Source organism: Vulpes vulpes, chromosome 1, assembly GCF_048418805.1.
Source record: "Vulpes vulpes isolate BD-2025 chromosome 1, VulVul3, whole genome shotgun sequence".
Classification (NCBI taxonomy): Eukaryota; Metazoa; Chordata; class Mammalia; order Carnivora; family Canidae; genus Vulpes; species Vulpes vulpes.
In genome coordinates, this window is record NC_132780.1 from 10,169,367 (window position 1) to 10,191,671 (window position 22,305).

Below are 22,305 nucleotides of genomic sequence, written 5' to 3' on the forward strand. Positions count from 1 at the left end.
GGGAGGCGGAGCTGGATGCCCCTGTGTGGGAGGAGAGAGAAGTCACAGGCAGGTGGGCGACAGACCCGGGTGGGGTTGGGAAGGGCGCCAGCGATGGCCAGAGCCGAGGAGGAGCTGGAGGGGCCCTGATGGGAGGGAGAGGGGAGGGGGGCCAAGCTGGAGGGTGGGGTGGGGGCACTGGGGCACTCCAGCTGAGCTGACCCTGGCACCTCCTCCGCCCCTTTTGGTGCCTGGTGTTTGCCTAGTGGGGCGGGGATCCATCCCTATCCTTGCTCTGGCCCCGCCCACAGCTGTACCACGACTCTGGTACAGCTCACATCCGGCCCCTTGGGACTGGAGAAGGTGCTTGCACGTGTTTGCATCCCTGCCCTCCGGGGGCCTCTGCTGTTGGGGCTGCAGCAGCTGTCTGGGGAGGCGAGCAGGCGGGGCCTCCTTTATCTGGGACCTCCTAGAACCTTGGGCCTAAGGGTGGGACCAAGGGCCCCACCGAGCCTGGGCCTGACCCCCTTTGTTCCACCCTGGGTTGGGAGGACGGTCTGGATCATCTCTTCCTTGGCACCTTGTCTGTCAGCAGCTGCTGATTATCTGTCCAGAGCTGATTTCCAACTCCCAAGTTTGAGTAATGGAGCCCATGGGAGAGGCTGGAGGAAGAGAGTGCAGAGGAAGTGTCTGATGTTAATGCAATAGAAGTGAGAGTGGGAGTGAGAGTGGAAAGGCAGCAAGCCAGGGCCCCAGCCTCCCCCCACCCTGGGCCTGGGAGAGGTGGCAAGCCCACCCCCCCCCCCCCCTCCCCTGCCTCGAGCTGCCCTGGCTCTTCTAACTTCTCCCAGGGGTGCTGGCACTGCTCCTCCTGGGGGTAGTTGGGAGTCTCGGTAGGGTTTGGGTTGCTATGGGCATTAGTCTGGGTTCAGTCAGGAGGAGAAAACCACCAGCAGTTGGAACAGGGAAAGTCCATCATCAAGAGTGACTCAAGAGGTGCCTTCTTGGGGAACACGGTTTGGGGTGGGAGTGCAGCTCCAACTTGAGTAACTCAGCCTCTCTGAGCTCTGGGTCCCCCCCCCACCACAAGATTATGCCAGTAGTGGCTCAGCTCCTGACCTCAGGAACTGGAGACCACGCTTGAGTCCAAGTTTGAGCCAGCGGCCTGAGAAAGCCTCTAGAGTCGCTCAGCTACACGAGCTAGTGAACTCCGTACCTCTAGTAAGTGCCCAGACATGAACTTGGCCCTCACTGGTCTAACACCCTTGTGTCCCCACCCCCAAGTTTCTGACAGTAGGTTTGCGAATCTTGCAGTTCTTCTAGTATGGAGGCCGCCCCCTCTGGGTCCTGGTGGGAGGCTGTGTCCCAGAGCCTCCTGAAATGTGGCCCTGCATGGCTGTGGGTCTGGTGAGAGCCGGGTCGCTTGTGATGAGTCTGAGCAAGAGCAGACACCTGGTTCCAAGGCATTGGCCCGGAGAAGGGAAGCACAGGCAGGCTGTTGGTCTCCTCAGACACTGAGGAGGGCATGGATGCTCGAATGCCTGGGGGGTTTGAGATCATCCGTCTTCACGGCGCCCAGCCAGATGATCCCATTCCAGATTTCAGGGTCCCTCTGTGTACCAGTCAGTGCCCTCACTCGCACATGAGAAACTTGTCGAGACTGCGGATTACTGTTGTCACTTGGTGACCTGCAAACTGAAATGAGTGTTTTCAGCAGTGTCAGCCCCACGCTACAAGGAATTTGGGGACCAGGCATAGTTCTCCCCTGCTCTGAGCAGAGCAAACAGACCTGAGACTGTCATTGTCTGTGAGTGCTCAAGGGCACTTCGCAAAATGTGTCCAGCATCTGCCTATCTTTAGAGTTGTCATTACTGTCACAGTAGTCAGGTGCCGCGGCCGCAGGGCTCACATGCTTCAGTTGGCACCTTGTGTGTCATCCGTGTCCCCTCCTCCCCTCCAGTGCTGGACTGTGGTGCCACCACACATGCACCCCAGATTTCTACACCCCACTTCCCACTGTGCCCCAAAGGCAGGAGCCAAACCAGCCCAAAATCCCCTCCTTGTGAGCCTGTCTCCTGGAACGCACCAGATGCCAATGCTGCGTCAGTGTGGATCCGATCAGGAAAGAAAAATTACACAGCTGGAACAGGTAAAGTTTAATATAAAGAATTGTTGACTTTAACATCGAATTGAAATAAAGGGTTCACGGCTAAGGTGCCTTGGCATTTGCTGAAAATACTGTTCTGGGACACAGTGGAGAGTCTTTCCCAGGGAGGTGCCTCCTCCGTGGGGCAGGGTGGGGGTTGGCGCTGCTTTCTGAAACTGCTGGAGGGGAGGCCAGGAGACAGGCACAGAGCAAACACACCAAAGCAAAGGCCTTCCTCCTGTAATCCCTCTGGTGCCCTCTACTGACAAACCTTATCATGCCACTTAGCAGAGGAAAATTATTTCAACAGCCCAAGTCTGTTTTCAGGGAGCAAACAAGAAAGCTAATTTGGAGTGGAATCAATAAATGGATAACCAGGGCGGGGGGTGGGGGTGACTGGGTGACGGGCACCGAGGTGGGCACTTGACGGAATGAGCACTGGGTGTTATTCTATATGTTGGCAAATTGAACACCAATGGAAAAAAAAATAAATTTTAAGTAAAAACAAAAAAAAATGGATAAGCGGGAACAGTGTGGGCGGTGGGGGGGTGCCCTGGGCACTTAGCACAGGCCAGGGATGCTGCAGCCTGTGGTGAGCGGGGTGAGGTCACACAGGGAAGAACCTCCCCAGTAATGTGCCAGTAATGCCCCTACCTCAGCCAGGGTCTGGACAAGAAATAGCACGTTCACTAAGGATACTTTATTTTTTTATTTTAAAAAAGATTTTATTTATTCATCACAGAGACAGAGACATAGGCAGAGGAAGCAGGCTCCTCACTGAGCAGGGAGCCTGATGTGGGACTCGATCTCAGGACCCTGGGATCAAGACATGAGCCAAAGGCAGATGCTTAACTACTGAGTCACCCAGGCATCCCAGGATACTTTTTAAAAAAATATTTTATTTGGGATCCCTGGGTGGCGCAGCGGTTTGGCGCCTGCCTTTGGCCTGGGGCGCGATCCTGGAGACCCGGGATTGGATCCCACATCAGGCTCCCAGTGCATGGAGCCTGCTTCTCCCTCCCTCTGCCTGGGTCTCTGCCTCTCTCTCTTTCTCTGTGTGACTATCATAAATAAATAAAAATTAAAAAAAAAAAGATTTTATTTGAGAGAGAGAGTGTGCACACAGAAGCAGGGGGAGCAGCAGAGGGAGAAGTAGAAGCAGGCTGAGAAGAGTCTCTGGACAAGAGAGGAGGGTTTCTTGACATGGTAGTGGGCAGGGGGGAGTGCAGCTCCCTGGGGCTGCTTACTTCCCCCAGGCCTGAGGAGGCAGGAGGCAGCTGCGGGAGCCCAGGAGAGAAGCACGTAGGAAGAGCTGCCTGACAGGATGACAGGTGATGTGACCCTTCAGCCAAGGGTGCAGCCAGCCAGAGCCCCCGAGGTGGGGAGTTAGTACCCCAGCCTCCCGCTCTCCCCTCTGACCTGCTGGCGCCACCCTAACCCCCAGAGGAGTGAACCTGGCCGGAAGCTACAGTAACAGAACTGTCAGCTCCTCCATGAGCCCACTGCCGTCCAGCCTGATGGGGAGGAGCTGAGGGCTAGGCAGGGATGGGGCTGGCTATGTCCCGATACTGCTCCTCCTGCCCCAACTTGAGGCCCTGGGCCCAGTCGGCCCCCACCACCTTGCAGTCGGGCAGCATCTCCTCCACTAGAATCTGCGTGAGGCCCGGGTTGGACACGGCAGGGAGGTCTGAGATGTCCAGCTTACGTAGGTTCCTGAGAGGAGGAAGGAAGGGGCAAGGGGGAAGCCCGCATAAGGGAAGGGGCCTCTGTGTGCGGGTGGGGGTGGTGGAGGTGGAGGGGGCACACCAGCCCCCACTTCTGCCCCCAGCTCCTTAAAATTAAAGTCCTTAATTGTCCAGAAACAGCTAGATCTAGGACATCCACTGTGTTAATTACAACTGGAAGCTCTGGCTCCTCCCATTCCCAACAGTATAAATGTCATGGGGTTTTCACTTAAAAGGAAGAAAAAACAGGAGTGCTTCCTCCCTCCCCACCCGATTCACTGCAATTGATCTGTGCTGACCTCCTGGTGTGCTCCAGGCCAGGCTATGGGGATTGCCCGACTGCCCCCCACTCCCCTGCCCCCTACTCCCCGCTTTCCAGTATCTGTGTCAGGTGCCCCCCCCCCCCACTGCCCTGGGCTTGGGGCCCAGCCTGAGTTGAGGTCTCACTGGAGGTGGTGCAGGCAGGCGAGGCCCCGTTCAGAGATTTTGGGACAACCGGCCAGCGAGAGCTCCTGCAACGAGTTGGCCAGTGGGTGGAGGCGGCTGAGACACCAGTCATCCACGTGGGGGCAGCGTTGCAGCCACAGGACCTGGAGCTCCTTTAGGGCCACTGTAGGGGTGGGGTTGGGGGAGAAGTGTTGGCACTGAGGGCCTTTCTGGAACCCACCACACCAGGGCAAATGCATGGCGCTCCACTTCCGCCCCACTCACAGAGGTTGTCCAGGCCTTGGTAGTTGACAGCACAGCCGCTGGCATCGACCGCCTCTATAGGCACCATCTGGAGCTTCAAGAAGTCAAGAGAGAAGTGGCCACGCGCATCTGACCGGATCCACTCCTTGCCCTGAAACCTGGAAGAGGACAGAGGGGGTGAGAGCAGGGCACCTCCCCCGGCCCCCCGCCAGCCTTCTGAGGATGCTCTCCAGCCCTGGCTGGTGGGTGACAGGTCATATCCTGCAATTCAGCCTTCATATTTCGGGGCTCCCCAGGTCCCCTGACATTCCCATCAGAGATAGAATGTTGGCCTTTTTAAAAAAATTTCTTTCAAGTAGGCTCCACACTCAGCATGGAGCCCAATGCAGGGCTGGAACTCACCACCCTGAGATTGACATGTGAGCTGAGGTCAAGAGTTGGCACTCATTTGATCCCCATATTTTATCTTTTTTTTTAAAGATTTATTTATTCATGAGAGACACACACGGTGGGGGGGGGGGGCAGGCCCCACGCGGGAGCCTGATGTGGGACTCGACCCCAGATCCTGGGATCACACTCTGAGCCGAAGGCAGATGCCCAACTGCTGAGCCACGCAGGCATCTGCCAAAGGAATATTTTAATTGGAGCCAAGTGAGGGGCAGGTGCACGAGCTACTTTTTCAGAAAAAGGGGAGAAAAGCCAAAGTGGGGAGGAAGGAGGAGAAAGGAAAGAAAAGGAACACGGACATTTACTGAGTTTGTGTGCTGTGTCAGGCCTGTTCCCAGCGCTTTTTTTTTGGACTCATACTTAGTCTTTCTCATCTTTAGTTTTCCTTTAATCATCCAATGAATTTATTTATTATAAATTTATTTTTTATTGGTGTTCAATTTGCCAACACATAGAATAACACCCAGTGCTCATCCCGTCAAGTGCCCACCTCAGTGCCCGTCACCTAGTCACCCCCACCCCTTCCACCACCCCTAGTTCGTTTCCCAGGGTTAGGAGTCTTTCATTTTCTGTCTCCCTTTCTGATATTTCCTAGCGCTTCTATTGCAAAATACCTTTGAATCTTTGCAGCAAACCCTGCAGGTCTGATACCACCGCAGAAGCCCAGGGACAAGGCCCAGCAGGGGGCAGACCCGAGCTCCCTCCCGGGAAGTCCGAAGAGCCTCAGGCTTGGGGCTCCGCCTCCCCACCTCCACCCCAGACGCTTTTGCCCTCATACTTGACAGCGCCTCCCAGCTTCAGGATGAAATAGGCACCCGCAGCGTAAGGACCGTAGCGCTCTTTGATGTAGGTGAAGGGCCTGTGGAGAGAAAAGTGGCTGAGGGTGAGGCCGGGGGACCACGGCACCCCATCATCACACTCCGATGCTGCGAGGGTCAGCATCCACAACACCAGCACTGAGCCAGGCCACAAACATTTACTGAGCATCTATTAAAAGTGCCGGGCACCCAAAAGATAGCGGTCCCTATCCTGAGGCTAACTGGCAGAAGGAAACGGATAACAACCCAGAAGTTAAGAGCAAACCGCAGAATCAGTTCCGTGATGAAGGTAACACAGAGGGACTGACTCGGGAGTAGCCTGGGCCGGGGTGGGGATGGAGAAGGCTACTTTAGTTTGGGTGTTAAAGAGATAACTTCTTGCAGGAGGTGGCGCTCCAGCAGAGATTTGAGTGGTGGGAAGAAATTCAAAGGTCAAGGCAACAGCTAGTGCAAAGGCTCCAGAGGCTCAAATCAGAATGGCGGAACAAACAGCAGTAAGGTCCCCATGCTGGTGGGGGTAAGGGGAGTCCCCGCTAGGGGTCTCCACGCCCAGATCTTAGGCCTTGGAGTCTGATTTTGATTCTAGTTGCAACAGGAAACCAGTTGAGGGTTTTAAGCAAAGTGGTGCTTTCTATGTTAGTTTCTTGAGTCCTTCGGATGATTTATAGACCATACCAGACCGGAGGGGGCAAAAGATGACCCATTCAGGAGATTACTGCCCTCAACCAACCATAAAACAAAGGGGCTCAGACCAGGCTACCAACAGCGAGGAGGTTAACAGGCCATCTGGGACCGTCTGGTATTGTATCAGTGTGGAGTACTTCCGGGTGTGGAAGACAGAGAAGCAAGAAGAATCAGGGAAGACGCCTTAGAATTTGGCCTGAATACCTTGGGAATAGTGCTGCTGCTTCCTGGGATGGGGAAGGCTTGGGGGTGGGTTGACTTTCTTAGGGGGAAATCAAGGGTTTGCCATTAGTCGTGTTAGGTTTGAGGTGTCAGTGAGACCTCCAGGAGATGGTGGGCAGCGGGGCCCCTATATGAGCTGCAGCCCTTGGGCCTGGATCTGAGTTCTGCCTGGTAAGGCCCCAGCAGCAGGGTCTTGTCCATCAAGGGTTCTCACCGATTTTTCTGGTGCATCTTCCACGCCTGCTTTCGGAACAGGTACTCCCTGAGAGCCTGCACGTCGTAGAAGCGGTCAGCCAGGAACTGCAGCAGCGACCTCCCCTTTTGCTGATTGCCCTCCGGGGCTGCCGCGCTGCTCAGGCCTCGGATGCCCCTGGTACCGGCGTTCCATAGTGGCGCCACAAGGTGCAGAGGCTGGGGAGGACAGGAAAGGACAGGCTGAGCCTGGAGCCTCCTGTGAGAGAGCAGATCCCCCTGTTCTTGGTCCATGAACCTCACCCCACTGCACGCTCCCATCCCCACTGCTTCTTCCTAGCTCACCAAATTCTCCTTTCAGAACTTCCAAATTCTGCTTTTGAGATCCTCCAAATTTCCCCATGTTTCCCCCAAGTCCCTCCCCTTAACACTAAATTCTTTTTGATTTGGCCAAACATCCTGGTTCTTCCCAATTCTCCCCTCATCTTTTCCCCAAACTCTTATTTTTGTTTCAGGTCCTCATTATCTGACCTCTTAATTTCCCACAAAATACCCCCTTATTTTATCCAATTTTCCCTGGAGTCTTCCGGAATAACCTACTTCTTTCCCAAAAATAATTTAATTTCTCTCCAAACCACCCTTATCTCTTTTTTTTTTTTTTTAAAGATTTTATTTATTTATTCATGACACACACACACACACAGAGGCAGACACAGGCTCCATGCAGGAGCCCGACGTGGGACTCGGGACTTGATCCCGGGTCTCCAGGATCAGGCCCTGGCTGAAGGCGGCGCTGAACCGCTGAGCCACCGGGGCTGCCCCTTTAACTTACCTCTTAAAGCCCCCAAACTCTTCCTTCAATCTCCCTCCAGTCTTAGCGTGCTCCAATTTCTTTTTTGCTTCACCCACATTTTCTCGGTAATTTGCCCAAATCCTTATTTTCCCTTAAATTCCTACGTCTCCAACCTCTCACTTTACTTTTCCCTAAATCCATTCCTTGACTTTACTCAAGTCTTTCTTCCTAAATTCTCTCCACGAATATCACAAATTCTCCCCTTAATTTCCCCCAGGTCTTTCCTTCGGAATTCCCAAATTCACCTTTTGGCACCTGTCCCTCACCTCCATCATCATCCCTTTGGTTTTCCATAGAAATCCCTACCTCTCCCATGAGCTCCCCTCACCCGTACCCTTCCGCCACCTACCCTAGGCCCTCGACCCCAGCTTCTCCACCAAACCCACCGCAACCTCCCCGTCAGCGGGTCCCACTCGCGCCGTCCGACTCCCAGCGCCCCTCTGATTGGCTGGGTGCGCCATCGGAACGTGCTCCCTGCTCCCCCATTGGCTTGTCTCCGCCAAGTCCCCGCCCCGCTTCCTCCCTAAAGCGCCCCGGCTGTCAGCGGCTCGCTCAGGTCGGTCGTTCCCGGCTCCCGAAGGCCGCGTGTCTGTGCTTCCAGGGCGACCCGTGGTAGGAGAGGCCTCCTACTCTCCTGCCCGCTCCCTGGGTGTTGACAGAAGCCCTGACGGCGAAGGCAGCGCAGCGGACCTCAATCTCGGGGCTCTAGGAGCTCCGGTCACTTACCGCCCTGGGCGCCGCCATCTTGCTGGGATTACGTAACCGGAAGGGATCAGTTTTTCTTAGTCCACCCACTGGGTTCAGCCGGAGGCTTCTTTTTCTATGGCCACGCCCCCTCGTATTTCCCAACTCTCCTCTTAAAGGCACCCGGGCACTTTTTACTTAACTGGTTTAGGGATTGCTCTGAGCACCGTTTCCAAGGGCATTAAGTGAGACTCTGCAGCCTTTCCCTGGGAGAGAGGGTCAGTCCTTCCTGTTAGATACCCTCCTTCCGACTGTACTCACAGCCCCCCTGAGCTTGCCTCTTGCTCCAGCTTTTATCATAAGGCTGCTCTGTAATGACTAGGAGACTGACCGAGTCATTCTTGATGCCAGGGATCAGGGAAGAAAAAGGTCTGTTGGGTGGTGAGACTAGACTTTAGGGTAAGAGAGGTGAGATCTCAAAGTATTGTGATGTGTTTGCGATTTCATTTTGGAGTTCAGCGCTCTCTTTCAGCGTGAAGATTTAATGTGAAGTCTTGTGGATGGAATTTTCATTCATTCATTCATTCTTTCATTCGTTCGCAGAGATTTACTGAGCACCTACCACGTGGCTTTACACTGTTTTGCTGAGGTTACTATGGTGAACAAGACAGACCAAGCCCTTATCTTCCGGAGCTAACATTCCAGGCTGGGAGAGGATAGACAAGAAACAAATGAGTAAGCAAGATAATTCAGATAACGTTTGATAAGCAAATAAGAACAAGCAGTATAATAGGCAGTGATTAGCGGGTAAGGGCATTGGCAAAGGTCTCTCTGAAGAGGTGATATTTAAGTGGAGGTGAAGGATGAGAAGGAAACAGCTGTTTAACGATCTGGCGGAAAGCTGTTCCTGGCAGACAGGTAACAGCCAGTGCAAAGGCCCAGGGGTGGGGAACCAGCTGACAGAAGTAGAAGACCAGGTCAGAGAGGTGGGCAGGAAGCTGACTGTGAATACAAGCTGACTTGTATTCTCAGGGACATATTATGATCTGACTTATGTTTTTTGCTTTAAAAATTTTTTTTAAAGATTAAAAAATTTTTAGGGATAGAGAGGGAGTGAGTGAGGTGAGGAGCAGAGGGAGAGGGATAAGCAGGTTCTGAGCTGAGCACAGGGCTCAACATGGGGCTTGATTCCACAACCCTGAAACTATGACCTGAGCCAAAATCAAGAGTCATATGATTAACCATCTGAGCCACCCAGACGCCCTGATTTATGCTTTTTTTCTTTTTAAAAACATTTCTTTTTATTGGAGTTCAATTTGCCAACATATAGCATAACACCCAGTGCTCATCCCATCAAGTGCCCCCCTCAAGTGTCCATCACCCAGTCACCCCAACCCCCTGCCCACCTCCCTTTCCATCACCCCTTGTTCGTTTCCCAGAGTTAGGAGTCTCTCATGTTCTGTCTCCCTCTCTATTTCCCACTTATTTTCTCTCCTTTCCCCTTTATTCCCTTTCACTATTTTTTATATTCCCCAAATGAATGAGACCATATAATGTTTGTCCTTCTCCAATTGACTTATTTCACTCAGCATAATACCCTCCAGTTCCATCCACATCGAAGCAAATGGTGGGTATTTGTCGTTTCTAATGGCTGAGTAATATCCCATTGTATACATAGACCACAGCTTCTTTATCCATTCATCTTTCGATGGACACCGAGGCTCCCTCCACAGTTTGGCTATTGTGGACATTGCTGCTAGAAACATCGGGGTGATTTATGTTTTTTAAAGATCATCCTGTTAGGTGAAAACAGACCTTAGGTGTGAAGAGTGGGAGTGGGGGCTGGCAAAGAGGCAACTGTAGAAGTCCAGGCAAGAGATGATTGGAGACAGGAACAGGGATTTGGCACTAGGAAGTGGTGAGATATGCTCAGATTAGGAGTCTGTTTTGAAGGTTGAGCCAATAGCTCCAGAACGAAAAGGGTAGAGATGCCACTTAGGGAGATGGAGAGACTGGGAAAGTGACATATCTGAAAGGCAGGTGTGGTGGACTGAATATTGTCCCCCCGCACCCCCCCCCCCAAAAAAAATTTTATGCCCTAATCCTTGGAACTTGTGAATCTGTTACCTTATATGGTAAAAGGAAGATGCAATCAAGTTAAGAATCAGGAGATGGGGAGATTATCCTGGGTGATCAGGATGGGCCCAAAGCAATGACAAGAGTCCCAGTTAGATCGAGGTGCGGGGTCAGTCAGTAGGAGATGTGACGGTAGGTGCAAGAGTGATACAAGGAAGGGACAACGAACCAAGGACTGTGGTGGCGGCAGCTTCTGGAAGCCCATGGCAGGGCCGGCGCTGACAGTGATGGTATCTGTGGGCAGGTCCAGGGTCAGCAGAACTGGCTGCTCAGCTGTGCACTGGTAGCCTTGATGGGGGAGCACAGGGCTAGCTGAGGACAAAGCACAAGCCTGGGGTGGCACACTGACAACTCCTTGAAACAGGCAGAGGGACAGTCCTGAACGACTCAACTGCCTCGATGTTCATACTCTAAGGGCAAAAGGCAACCTAAGCCCGACCCCTAGGATCCTGTGAGTCTACTTTCACATATACAAATTCCTATAGAAATTTCCTTTATCTCTACGTCCCAAGATACATGTTGACAATCATCCCCCAAGCACGTGGCCCACCGTACATCTGAAGGGTCTCATGACTCAGGCTTTATTAGACGGTAATAAGTGCCCTTTTCCCAACAACAGCTACCCCCTCAAGGTCCTGGAAACCTTGCTAACCGAAATTCCTTAGAGAGTGTGCTATCCTCAAATCCCTCCCGGCTCCCGGATATATAATCAGTCACCCCTCCCAGGCCCGGGGCAGCAGCTCTTCCTGCCCACAGGTCCTGTCCCTGGGCTTTAATAAAACTACCATTTTGCACCAAAGATGTCTCAAGAATTCTTTGTTGGTCATTGGCTCCGGACCTCACCCCACCAAACCTCAATTATATTCCAAAACTTCATCAGCCTGGACACTGAGGTGCCACAGCTGAGGGATTGGGGTTCCTCCGGCCCACTAATCGGGATGCTCTAGGGTGGCCCAAGTGGAGAAGACAAGGTCCAAACTGGGGCAAGCCAAAGAGTGAGGAGGAGTGGTGGGAGGGGCCCAGAAGAGGGGGATAAAGGAGGCCAGGCTTCCACAGACACCCAGCACCCACGAGGGGTTAGGTTTGAGTTGGGGTCAGGAGGGGTGGGAGTTGCTGTGGCTGGACACTTATGGGCAGAGTTGAGGTTAGACTTTAGAAGGAAGAAAATCCTCACGAGGCCATGAGTGCACACCAGAACTTGGACTTTGAAATGCTGACCCAGGCACCCCTTCATGCCCTTTGCTCCCCGTTCCCTTGCTGGCTCCTTAGGAGACCGGGTCAGTCTGGACCTTGCCACTTGGTGCTCCTGGCTGCCACTGCACAGAGACTATGGAGCTGTGGAGGCAACTGAATCAGGCAGGACTGGTGCCCCCTGGGCTGGGCCCACCTCCCCAGGCCCTGAGGGAGCCCCCCGCAGTGGGGAGAGCTGGCCAGACCCTCACATCTCCAGCGGCAGACACTGCAGGTGCCAGGGAGGGTCTGCTGTGGCTCTGGGAGGAGCTGGTGAGTGAAGGGTTTGGAGATGCAAGAGATGGGGCACAGATGGGGGCAGGGAGCGAGACTTGGTGATTTTTTTTTTTTAATTTCTTTCTTTCTTTCTTTCTTTCTGATAGTCACAGAGAGAGAGAGAGAGGCAGAGACACAGGCGGAGGGAGAAGCAGGCTCCATGAGGGAGAAGCAGGCTCCATGCACCGGGAGCCTGATGTGGGATTCGATCCCGGGTCTCCAGGATCGCGCCCTGGGCCAAAGGCAGGCGCCAAACCGCTGCGCCACCCAGGGATCCCGAGACTTGGTGATTGAAGGGCAATAATGAAGTTGTAGGGGGCCAGAGATGGAAGGACAGAGATTGAGAGACAAGAATGGAGAAACAAGCAGAGAGAAACAGAGACAGAGATCCAAAGAGAGAGAGACAAGAGTAGAGAGAGACAGGGACAGCGAGACCCAGAAAGGGAGAGACATAGAAGGCAGACACTGAGACTCATTGAATCTGAGACAGAGACAGAGACAAACAACGGTGGGCAGAGACAGAGAGAGAGAGAGAGAGACAATAGGGGAGGCACAGAGACACAGGATGAAATGGAGAGACAGAGGCCGAGGCCCAGAGCGCCTGGGAGAAGCCGGCTGGCCGGCAGGGTCCAGGGCACAGTGAGGACCTCCCCATGTGCTGCAGGCCCTGGTATCTATCTATCTATCTATCTATCTATCTATCTATCTATCTATCCGTCTATCTATCATCTATCATCTATCTACTTATTTATTTAAATTTTATCTATTTATTCATGAGAGACACAGAGAGAGGCAGAGAAACAAGCAGGTCCCTGAAGGGAGCCCAATGTGGGACTCATCCCAGGACCCCGGGGTCATGACCTGAGTCACAGGCAGATACTTAACCCCTGAGTCACCCAGGTGCCCCAACAGGCCGTGATTGTGGTTTTTTTTTTTTTTTAGATTTTTTTTATTTTTATTTATTTATGATAGTCGCACAGAGAGAGAGAGAGAGAGAGAGAGAGAAAGAGAGAGGCAGAGACAGAAGCAGGCTTCATGCACCGGGAGCCCGACGTGGGATAGTCGCACAGAGAGAGAGAGAGAGAGAGAGAGAGAGGGAGGCAGAGACACAGGCAGAGGGAGAAGCAGGCTCCATGCACCGGGAGCCCGACGTGGGATTCGATCCCGGGTCTCCAGGACCGGGCCTTGGGCCAAAGGCAGGCGCTAAACCGCTGCGCCACCCAGGGATCCCCAGGCCCTGATTGTTAAAGAGAGGCTGGCCTGTGGCCCCCAATAAAGACGGTGGAGGGGTGGGGGTGGGAAGGAGAAAGTGGGGGTCAGGTGGGAAATCTCAATCCAAAGTCGGGGGGGGGGGGGGGGGGGGGAAGCGGGCATCCTCTGCATCCTCTGGCATAACCTGCTGGAGGCAGGTCAGGGAGATTGGAGATGCAACCTGGGTGGGGGATGGGGGATGAGGAACCAGATCAGGTACTGGGAGTGATCAGATGTGGAGGATGGGAGATTAAAACCGGATTTTACAAGGAAGTGCACAGATGGGCCCAGGAGAAGGTTTAGGAGTTGGGCTAAAGTTCGGTCAAGCAGAGAATCTTTGCCAGGACTCTGAGCAGGTTTGGGGGCTGGGGGGGGGGCACGCTGACCCCGCACCCACCCCCCACCCGCCCTCTGGGGTCGGATGCCCATGACTCCCCCTTCCCATTGGCAGGGACACCTTCGCCAGGTGGACATCCAGCTGCTGGGTCAGCTTTGCAGTCTGGGGCTGGAGATGGGGGCGCTGCGAGAGGAACTGGTCACCTTCCTGGAAGAGGACGAGGAGAGCCTCATCGAGGAGGAGGAGGACGAGGAGGAGGAAGAGGAAGAGCCTGAAGGGAAGCAGAAGGAGGGACACCTGGGGGCCTCCTGCTCAGCTCTGCGCTACCAGCTCCCAGACTTCGAGATGACGATCTGAGGCCCTGCCCCGTGCTTCTGAGAGCCGCAAGAATGAGATGCAAATATATGCAAAGGAGGGGGCATTTGCAGGTCAAATCAACCTCCCTACCTGGACTGGGAATCAACACGCTCGTTCTTGAGCAAATGCCTTCCCTGGAGATTTCTGCATCTAGACTGAGGAGCTGGCCTGTGAGCTGTGGGTGTTTGCAGCTGATGTGGGAGGTTTGCAGAGAAACCTCCCACAGGTGTATTTGCAGGTGAACTGCCAGTGTGTTGCCGGGGACACGTGGGTCTTTGCAAATAGGATGGGAGATGCTTGCCGGTGATCCAATATGGTGGCCACTGAGCCCTTGAAATGAGGCTAGTCTGAACTGAGGCGTGCAAGGGCTTAGTATGATGAAAAGAATATAAAACATTTCAATAATCCAAAGAATTTGTTGAAATGCTATTTTCCACATAATGAGATAAATAAAAATATTACTAAAACGAATTTCACCTGAGTATTGAACAATTTTTTTTAATGTGGCAACATGTATATAATAAAATTTACCATTTTAGCCATTTTAAGTGTACAGCTCAGTGATAGTAAATCCATCCACCTTGTTGTACAACCATCACCACTGTCCATCTGCAGAACTCTTTGTCTTATAACCCTGAGACTCTCCCCAGCCCTTGGCAACCAACATCCTACTTTCTTGTCCACTCTAGGAACCTCATAGCAGTGGGATCACACAGTATTTTTTTGAGTCCAGCTTATTTCACTTAGCTTGATGTCCTCAAGCTTCATTCGTGTTGCAGTGAGAGAGGCAACATCTCCTTCCCTTTTGTGGCTGAATAATATTCCTCAATAGAAACACACCACATTTTGTTTATCCATTTTTCTCTCCGTGGGCTCTTGGGTTGTTTCCACCTTTTGGCGACAGTGAATAACTTTCCTGTGAAAGAGGATACATGAATATCTGTTCAAGTCCCTGCTTTCAATTCTATGGGGTATGAGTCCAGAACTGGAATTGCTGGATCATATGGGAATTCCACGTTGATTTTATTTTATTTTATTTTATTAATTAATTAAGTTATTTATTTATTCATGAGAGACAGAGAGGCAGAGACATAGGAAGAGAGAGAAGTAGGTTCCCCACAGGGAGCCTGTCAACCACTGAGACACCCAGGCGTCCCCATGTTGATTTTATTTTTAAAGATTTATTTGTTTTATAAAACAAGATGAAACCAGAGTGGGAGACAAACCATAAGAGACTTAATTCATAACTAACTGAGGGTCACTGGAGGGGATGTGGGTGGGGGCATGGGGTAACTGGGTGATGGGCATTAAGGAGGGCACGTGATGTAATGAGCACTGGGTGTTATGTAAGCGTGATGAGTCCCTGACTTCTGCCTCTGATACCTATAATACATTATATAATAATTAATTGACTTTTAATGATATTTTTTAAAGAGAAAAAATATTTAAGAGAGAGAGAGAGTGTGAGCAGGGGGAGGGGGAGAAGGAGAGGGAAAGCAGACTCCCCACAGAGCAGGGAGCCCCACACGGGGCTCGACCCCAGGACCCTGAGATCATGAGCTGAGTTGAAATCAAGAATCAGACGCTTAACCCACTGAGCCATCCAGACACCCTTCCCTGTTTGATTTTTTAAAAAGATTTTTATTTATTAATTCATGAGAGACACAGAGAGGCAGAGACACAGGCAGAGGGAGAAGCAGGCTCCATGTGGGACTCGATCCCAGGATCCCCCGGGGTTGCAGCTTGAGCCAAAGGCAGACGCTCAACCACAGAGCCGCCCAGGTGCCCCTGCTTATTACATTTTGAAATACGGCTGCTAGAAAATGTAAAATTATGTACGAATCTCCTGTTGTATCTCTACCACACAGCACTATTTACACGTTTGCAAACGAGATGTGGGTGTGAGTGAGCAGATGCACAGGGAGGGTTTCTAGAAGTTCCCAGCTTTGTTGCAAATGTGTCAGAGCTTCCCCTGCAGGAGGCAGGCAGATACCTGTGGATGGCGGTGGAGGAGAAGCCCACAGGTAACTATTCCGGCCCTTACGTTTGCAGGAAAGAGGCCCTGAGTCAGCAGGTGGAGGGCTCCTGCCGGAGGAGAGACATCTCTTCAGGGGAGGCGTGTGGACATTCACAAAATCATTATTTCCCGGTGAAGACAAACAAGTGCTTACATTTTTGCAATTCTTCATCAGAACACTTTCTAGTTGGGAGCGAGGATGTTCCCAGAGAAAGGAGATGCTGGCGGAAGAGGTGCTGAACCCCTGCCCCTGCTTACTTCCTCCTTAAAAACAACCTGCTGCTCTTTGTCCAGTGGGGTCCTTCAAGACTGGGGATGGGCAGACGTGCAGGGGACTTAAGGGGTCCAGGATCCATCCCCAAGCCGGTCCTCCCTTGCCAACCTTAGCCAGGTCTACAGCGGCTGGGAAATCTGCTGTGGGGGTAGGGAGAGTGTTGGCAGTCAGACCCCAGCTCCTAGGGAAGGAGAAAGACACCCCAAGAGGGTGCAAATGAGCAGAGCCCCTCTCTCTCCCGAGAAGCTCTGGGAGGAAGCTGGGGGTGGTCTGGGGTCTCTGGGCAGCTCTGTCCAGAGTGGGAGTCACGAGGGCTGAGGCTGTGGCTCCAGTGCTACTGGGGCTGGGTTGCTTTTAGGAAGGAAAGGATGGGGGGGCACTGAGAGGGAGATGGGAGGGGCCCCCTGGGAGTGCATCATCCTGGGTTATCTGTGCGAGTCCTAAATCCAGTGGGAAGTGGAAGAGGAGAAGACACACAGGGGAGAAGACCACATGAAGACAGAGGCCAAGGTTGGCCCAAGAATGCCGACGGCCCCCAGAAGCTGGAAGAGGGAAGGAACAGAATCTCTTCCAGAGTCTCTGGAGGGAATGTGGTCCCGCTGATGCTTTGGTTTTGGTTTTTGGCCTCCAGAACTGTTGTAGGATAAGGCTTTTCTTGTTTCAAGCCACAAATGACCAAGCATGTGGTCATTGGTCATGGCAGCTGCAAGAGACTAATGCCCTGTCCCCCTCGAAGGCGAGAAAACCATCCCCCCAATAGGAATGGGGAGATCTGTCTCCTCATCATTATCTCCCTGGTCCCTCAGATCCTGTGGAGCCCTGAGGGGACACGGAAATGCCTGTGGATGTCACATCCCCAGCCCCCTCCCCTCCCCCCATCCTCCATCTTGTTCTTGGCCCAAGCCCACTGTGCACAAGGACAGTCACTAACTGTCATCCCTCCTGGCTTCAGACACAGGCACTTTCTGTGCAAAGGGCTCTCCCTTACGTCTGGATCCTGGCATCTGCTGGAGGGACAGGACCCAGGCTTTCTGGGTGAGGAGTTGCTCAATGTCACCTCCAGTGGGGATAGGATAGGCTAGGGGATGGTTTTTGCTGCCTCTTTTTTGAGGGTAATTGTAGATTTTTATATAGTCAACGTGTTGCATTGATTTTTTTTTTTAATGTTAGGATCATCTCCAATTTGGTCATTGATCTGGCCAGAGCGAATTCCAGGTGAATTTTTTTCTAAAGAAAGGAAACTCAAAACTGTCCCGTTGGGGATTAAAAGACAGTCAGGGCTCACCATTTCTTTCTTTTTTATTTTATTTTATTTTATTTTATTTTATTTTATTTTATTTTATTTTATTTATTCATGAGAGACACAGAGAGAGGCAGAGACACGGGCAGAGGGAGAAGCAGGCTCTATTCAGGGAGCCCGATGTGGGACTTGACCCCAGGACCCCAAGATCACACCCTGAGCCAAAGGCAGATGCTCAACCACTGAGCCACCCGGGTTCCCAGGGCTCACCATTTCCGTAGATTGTTTGTGGCTTCAGCTGACGTGGCATTCACATGGGGGACTGAACACATCCGTATGCCCTGTGAGGCAGGGCTGGCTTCCCGGGCTGGCAATCTGCCATCACGCAGTCACTCAGGAGGGCCTGTGGCCAGGTGTAACACTCTGCTTTTGCCATCTTAAAATTATTAACGATTTTTAAGCGAGGAGCCCTGCATTTTCACTTTACATAGGGTCCTGCCATTTATGCAGCTGGTTGCCCCAGGAGTGACCCACCAAGGACTCAGCCTCCTCTAGGATGCCACCATCCATGCAACGCATTGGGCAGCCACGAGGGGGCAGCACCACCACAGGGTCGCCTGGACGGTGGGCCCTGAGCGCCACCAGCAGTTTGGCATTTTTTCTTTTGTTTGTCTCCTCATAGGTCTCTGTCTCCACCCCTTTCCCCTTCAAGGTCTCCCCAGCTCACAGAGGGAATGTGCTCCAGCCCTGAAGTACTTTACAGATACACATTCGAAAAAAAGATTTTATTTATTTATTCATGAGAGACACAGACAGAGAGGCAGAGACACGGGCAAAGGGAGAAATAGGCTCCTGGCAGGGAAGCCTGATGCGGACTCGACCCCAGGACCCCAGGATCACACCCTGAGTCAAAGGCAGACACTCAACCACTGAGCCACCCAGGCGTCCCAGATACACAGTTTTGACTCCACAATCCAAGGTTGGGGCTGGTGATCACAACTCTTTGCCTCAAACGTGACGGGCATTAAATAGACATAACAAGGTCTACACTAACTATTGGTCTTAGGAAAATAGTGCAGAGGCTATTGGGAGATTGCTCATGTGTCGCGGTGATGGGGAAGGGAGCAACCAAGTCCCCGTTTTCCAAGAGGGAAGATGTTAGCGCCTAAAGGTGAAAAATCACTAAGTAGCCTCAGAGCGTGTTGAGCAGAGATGAGGGGCTTCCTGCAGGGGAGCTGGAGCTGTTCCCCCACATCTCCCCGAAGTGGCCCCAGACAGAGAAGCCAGAGCTTTCCTGGGATCACTCTGAGGCACAACACACAGCGACACCGGCTTACCACGGCAACGTCCAGTGTGGTCGCCAAGACAAGACGAAGGAACGTCCCTCCTCCCGGGAGGGAGCCCCAATCGGTTTTGCTCCCGGTGTGAATACCAGGACTAGAGTAATCATCCCATCGTTCGAGCCGCAGAGGGGCTGCATGACCACGAGCTCACGTCTCCCTGGGGTTTCGGGTCATCCCCATCAAAATAGGTCTGCTCTGGGCCAGCCATACACAGCTGATTAAGATTAGTCCCAGAAGCCCACATTTCTTCAGTCTTTGCCCATATAACATATGATGGGGACTGACTTCTCTCTCTGTCTCGCCTTTTTTGACATCAGGGGGATGGAATGAAAAACTCAAAATCTGGGGCATTTGGGTGGCTCCTTGGTTGAATGTCTGCCTTTGGCTAAGGGCGTGATCCCGGGGTCCTGGGATCGAGTCCTACGTCGGGCTCCCTGTGTGGAGCCTGCTTCTCCCTCTGCCTGTGTCTCTGCCTCTCTCTCTCTCTCTCTGAATCTCTCATGAATGAATAAATAAAATCTTTAAAAAAAAAACCCCAAACAACACTTGTTGTTGTTCCTCTGCTCAAAGCCCTTCTGTTGCTCACCTGTGAATCACATCAAACCCCAAAGTCCTCCCCGCAGCCCACAGGTCCTACGTTGGAGCTACTAGGAATGCTGGTTTGCAAGAAGATGCCAGCAGGTCTGTCAAGTTAGCGCCTGAGTCGAGAAAGTCTTGCAATGAAGAAAATGTCAGCGGAAATCAACAGGGCGCTTAGTGACGTGGACCGTCCGCCTTCTGGGCCAGGCTCCTCCCCTCCTTGCAGACAACCCTTTGAGTAGCACTGCCCCTACCCAACCTGGCTCCTGCCCATACTGTGCTGTCCTCCTCACCCCATGTGTTCCGGCCACAGGGGCTTTCTGACCCTTCCTCAACTCTCACGCAAGCTCGGGTCTCCCCCTGCTCCCCGGCATCTATTCCCTTTCCAGGAAATCATCTTTGTCTGGAGACTCGCAGGACTGCTCCCGCCCTCTCTTCCCATCTCAGATGTCACCCCACCATGAAGGATTTCTTTTTTTTTTTTTAAGATTTTATTTATTTATGCATCACACACACACACACACACACACACACACACACACACACACAGAGAGAGAGAGAGAGAGAGAGAGAGAGAGGCAGAGACGCAGGTAGAGGGAGAAGCAGGCTCCATGCAGGGAGCCCGATGTGGGATTCGATCCCGGGTCTCCAGGATCGCACCCTGGGCCAAAGGCAGGTGCTAAACCGCTGAGCCACCCAGGGATTCCTCCAGTGAAGAATTTCATTGACTTTCCTATACAAAGGAACAGGATCTCCCCGTGAAACCCTCACTCTATCTTCTTCACCCTATTTTGGTTCTCTGTTCGATGGCTTTAGAGGACAGAAATTCTGCCTTTTATATCTTTTTTCCCAGATAAAATTGACATGTAACGTTGGATTAGTCTAGGTGTACTGCACACTGATTCGATATATGTATACACTGTGAAGTGACCACCGCAATAAGCATAGTTAATGTCCATGACTTCGTGTAGTCATACTTTTTGCTCTTAGCAAATTTCAAAAATGCAATGCAGTATTTTTTTAAAGGTTTTATTTATTTATTCATGAGAGACACAGAGAGGGAGAGGCAGAGACATATGCAGAGGGAGAAGCAGGCTCCATGCAGAGACCCCGATGCAGGACTCCATCCTGGGACCCCAGGATCATGCCCTGAGCCAAAGGCAGACGCTCAACCACTGAGCCACCCGGGTGCCCCTGCAATGCAGTATCCTTAACAGAGTCACCACGCTGTGCATTACGCCTCTAGGACTTCTGCATCTGGAAGATTTGATCTTTTGATCACCTTTACTCATCCCCACCGCCCCCTGCCCCTCAGGCAAGGCAACCGCCGACAGTTCTCTGTCAGATTCCACCTGTAAGCAAGATCATAGAGTATCTGTCTCTCTTTGACTCGCTGGCTGCTCTTAGCACAATATCCTCATCCATGTTGTCCATCCATGTTGTCACAAAAGGCAAGAGTTTCTTCCTTTTTGTGGCTGAATAATATACCATCGTATGAGATCCCACCTTTTCTTTACCCATTTATTCCTCAACAGACTTGTAGGATGTTTCTGTCTCCTGCCCTTTGTGAATGATGCCGCAGTAAACCTGGGGGTGCAGGATGTTTTTCAGGACGTGATTTCATTTCTTTTGGTCATATACCCAGAAGTGGAACCGTTAGATCAGATGATAGTTCTATTTTTAATATTTGGAGGACTCACCATATTGCTTTCTGTGGGTTTTTTTTTAAGTTTATTTATTTATTTGAGAGAGACCAAGAGAGAGTGCATGAGTGAGGGGGAGGGGCAGAGGGAGAGAGAGAGAATCCTAAGCAGACTGTCTCCACAATCAGTCCGGAGCTCAACTCTGAGCTCAGTCCCAGGAAGCTGAGATCATGACCCTGAGCTGAAATCAAGAGTCAGATGCTCAACCAACTGAGCCACCCTGGCACCCCCAACTCCGGGCACCCCTCTTTCTATATTTTTGGGTATTCCAAATTTTGGATATTAATCCCTTACCAGACATATGATTTAAAATGTCTCTCCCACTTGGTGGGTTGCCTTTTCATTTTCTCATGGTTTCCTTTGCTGTGCAGAAGCTCTTCAGCTTGATGAGGTTCCACTTATTATTTTTGACTTTCATTGCCATCCAGAAAACTCATTGCCAGGTCTGATGCCAAGGAACTTACTGCTTGTGTTTTCTTCTGGTAGTTTCATGGTTTCAGATCTTATATTCAAGCCTTTAATCCAATTTAACTGAATGCACATGGTGCTCCTGATGGAGCTCTCACTCTCCTGGATCCACTGCTCCAAAATTGTTGACACTTTGTCGGGTCGTTGTAACAGGAGGGCAGTGCATGCTCTTGAGGGTGAAAACTCTTTACATTTGACCTAATTTGAGCCCGTTGAATTCATACACCATTTCTGAATCTGAGTACTTTCAAACCAAAGCAACTGATGGTGGGAGAAACATGTCCTCACCAGGGAAATTTGGGTTTATATTTGAAATAGTACATAGGGGCGCCCGGGTGGTTGAGCATCTGCCTTTGGCTCAGATCATGATCCCAGAGTCCTGGGATTGAGTCTTGCATCAGACTCCCCGCAGGGAACCTGCTTCTCCCTCTGCCTGTGTCTCTGCTTCTCTCTGTTTCTCTGATGAATAAATAAATAAAATCTTAAAAAGAAATTTACAGGGTAGCCTTGAGGGCCCAGCGGTTTGGCGCTGCCTTCAGCCCGGGGTCTGATCCTGGAGACCCGGGATCGAGTCCCACATCGGGCTCCCTGCGTGGAGCCTGCTTCTCCCTCTGCCTCTCTCTCTCTCTCTCTCCCTGTCTGTGATGAATAAATA

The 22,305-nt window shown here is 51.9% G+C and overlaps 2 protein-coding genes across 3 annotated transcripts; one reads left to right on the forward strand and one right to left on the reverse strand.

Annotated features, from left to right (window-relative positions):
* Positions 1-2,120: 2,120 nt before the first annotated feature.
* On the reverse strand, positions 2,121-8,547 carry DMAC2 (distal membrane arm assembly component 2). Of its 2 annotated transcripts, none has more exons than XM_026009963.2 (6): positions 8,482-8,547; positions 6,925-7,121; positions 5,765-5,845; positions 4,561-4,697; positions 4,297-4,459; positions 2,121-3,838 (listed from the first exon to the last, which is right to left on the reverse strand). In XM_026009963.2, exons 1-6 carry the CDS (start codon positions 8,497-8,499, stop codon positions 3,661-3,663), a joined length of 774 nt encoding a protein of 257 aa, XP_025865748.2. In that variant the 5' UTR covers positions 8,500-8,547; the 3' UTR covers positions 2,121-3,660. The 2 variants fall into 2 exon arrangements, with proteins under 2 accessions (XP_025865748.2, XP_025865747.2); XM_026009962.2 differs by lacking the exon at positions 8,482-8,547 and adding an exon at positions 8,142-8,461.
* A 265-nt stretch (positions 8,548-8,812) lies between these two features.
* On the forward strand, positions 8,813-14,497 carry ERICH4 (glutamate rich 4). The gene is made up of 2 exons (XM_026010392.2): positions 8,813-12,078; positions 13,784-14,497. Exons 1-2 carry the CDS (start codon positions 11,905-11,907, stop codon positions 14,024-14,026), a joined length of 417 nt encoding a protein of 138 aa, XP_025866177.1. The 5' UTR covers positions 8,813-11,904; the 3' UTR covers positions 14,027-14,497.
* The last annotated feature ends 7,808 nt before the right edge of the window (positions 14,498-22,305 follow it).

Excerpts from the sequence above, each read along its gene's own strand:
- DMAC2 (XM_026009962.2), bottom strand. The coding sequence starts at position 8,216 with ATGGCGCACCCAGCCAATCAGAGGGGCGCTGGGAGTCGGACGGCGCGA. Across the intron at positions 5,846-6,924 it reads AAGATGCACCAGAAAAATCG|GCCCTTCACCTACATCAAAG; the intron begins GTGAGAACCCTT and ends TTCTCTCCACAG. Across the intron at positions 3,839-4,296 it reads GCCTGCCTGCACCACCTCCA|GAACCTACGTAAGCTGGACA; the intron begins GTGAGACCTCAA and ends TCCTCCTCTCAG.
- ERICH4 (XM_026010392.2), top strand. The coding sequence starts at position 11,905 with ATGGAGCTGTGGAGGCAACTGAATCAGGCAGGACTGGTGCCCCCTGGG. Across the intron at positions 12,079-13,783 it reads TGTGGCTCTGGGAGGAGCTG|GGACACCTTCGCCAGGTGGA; the intron begins GTGAGTGAAGGG and ends TCCCATTGGCAG.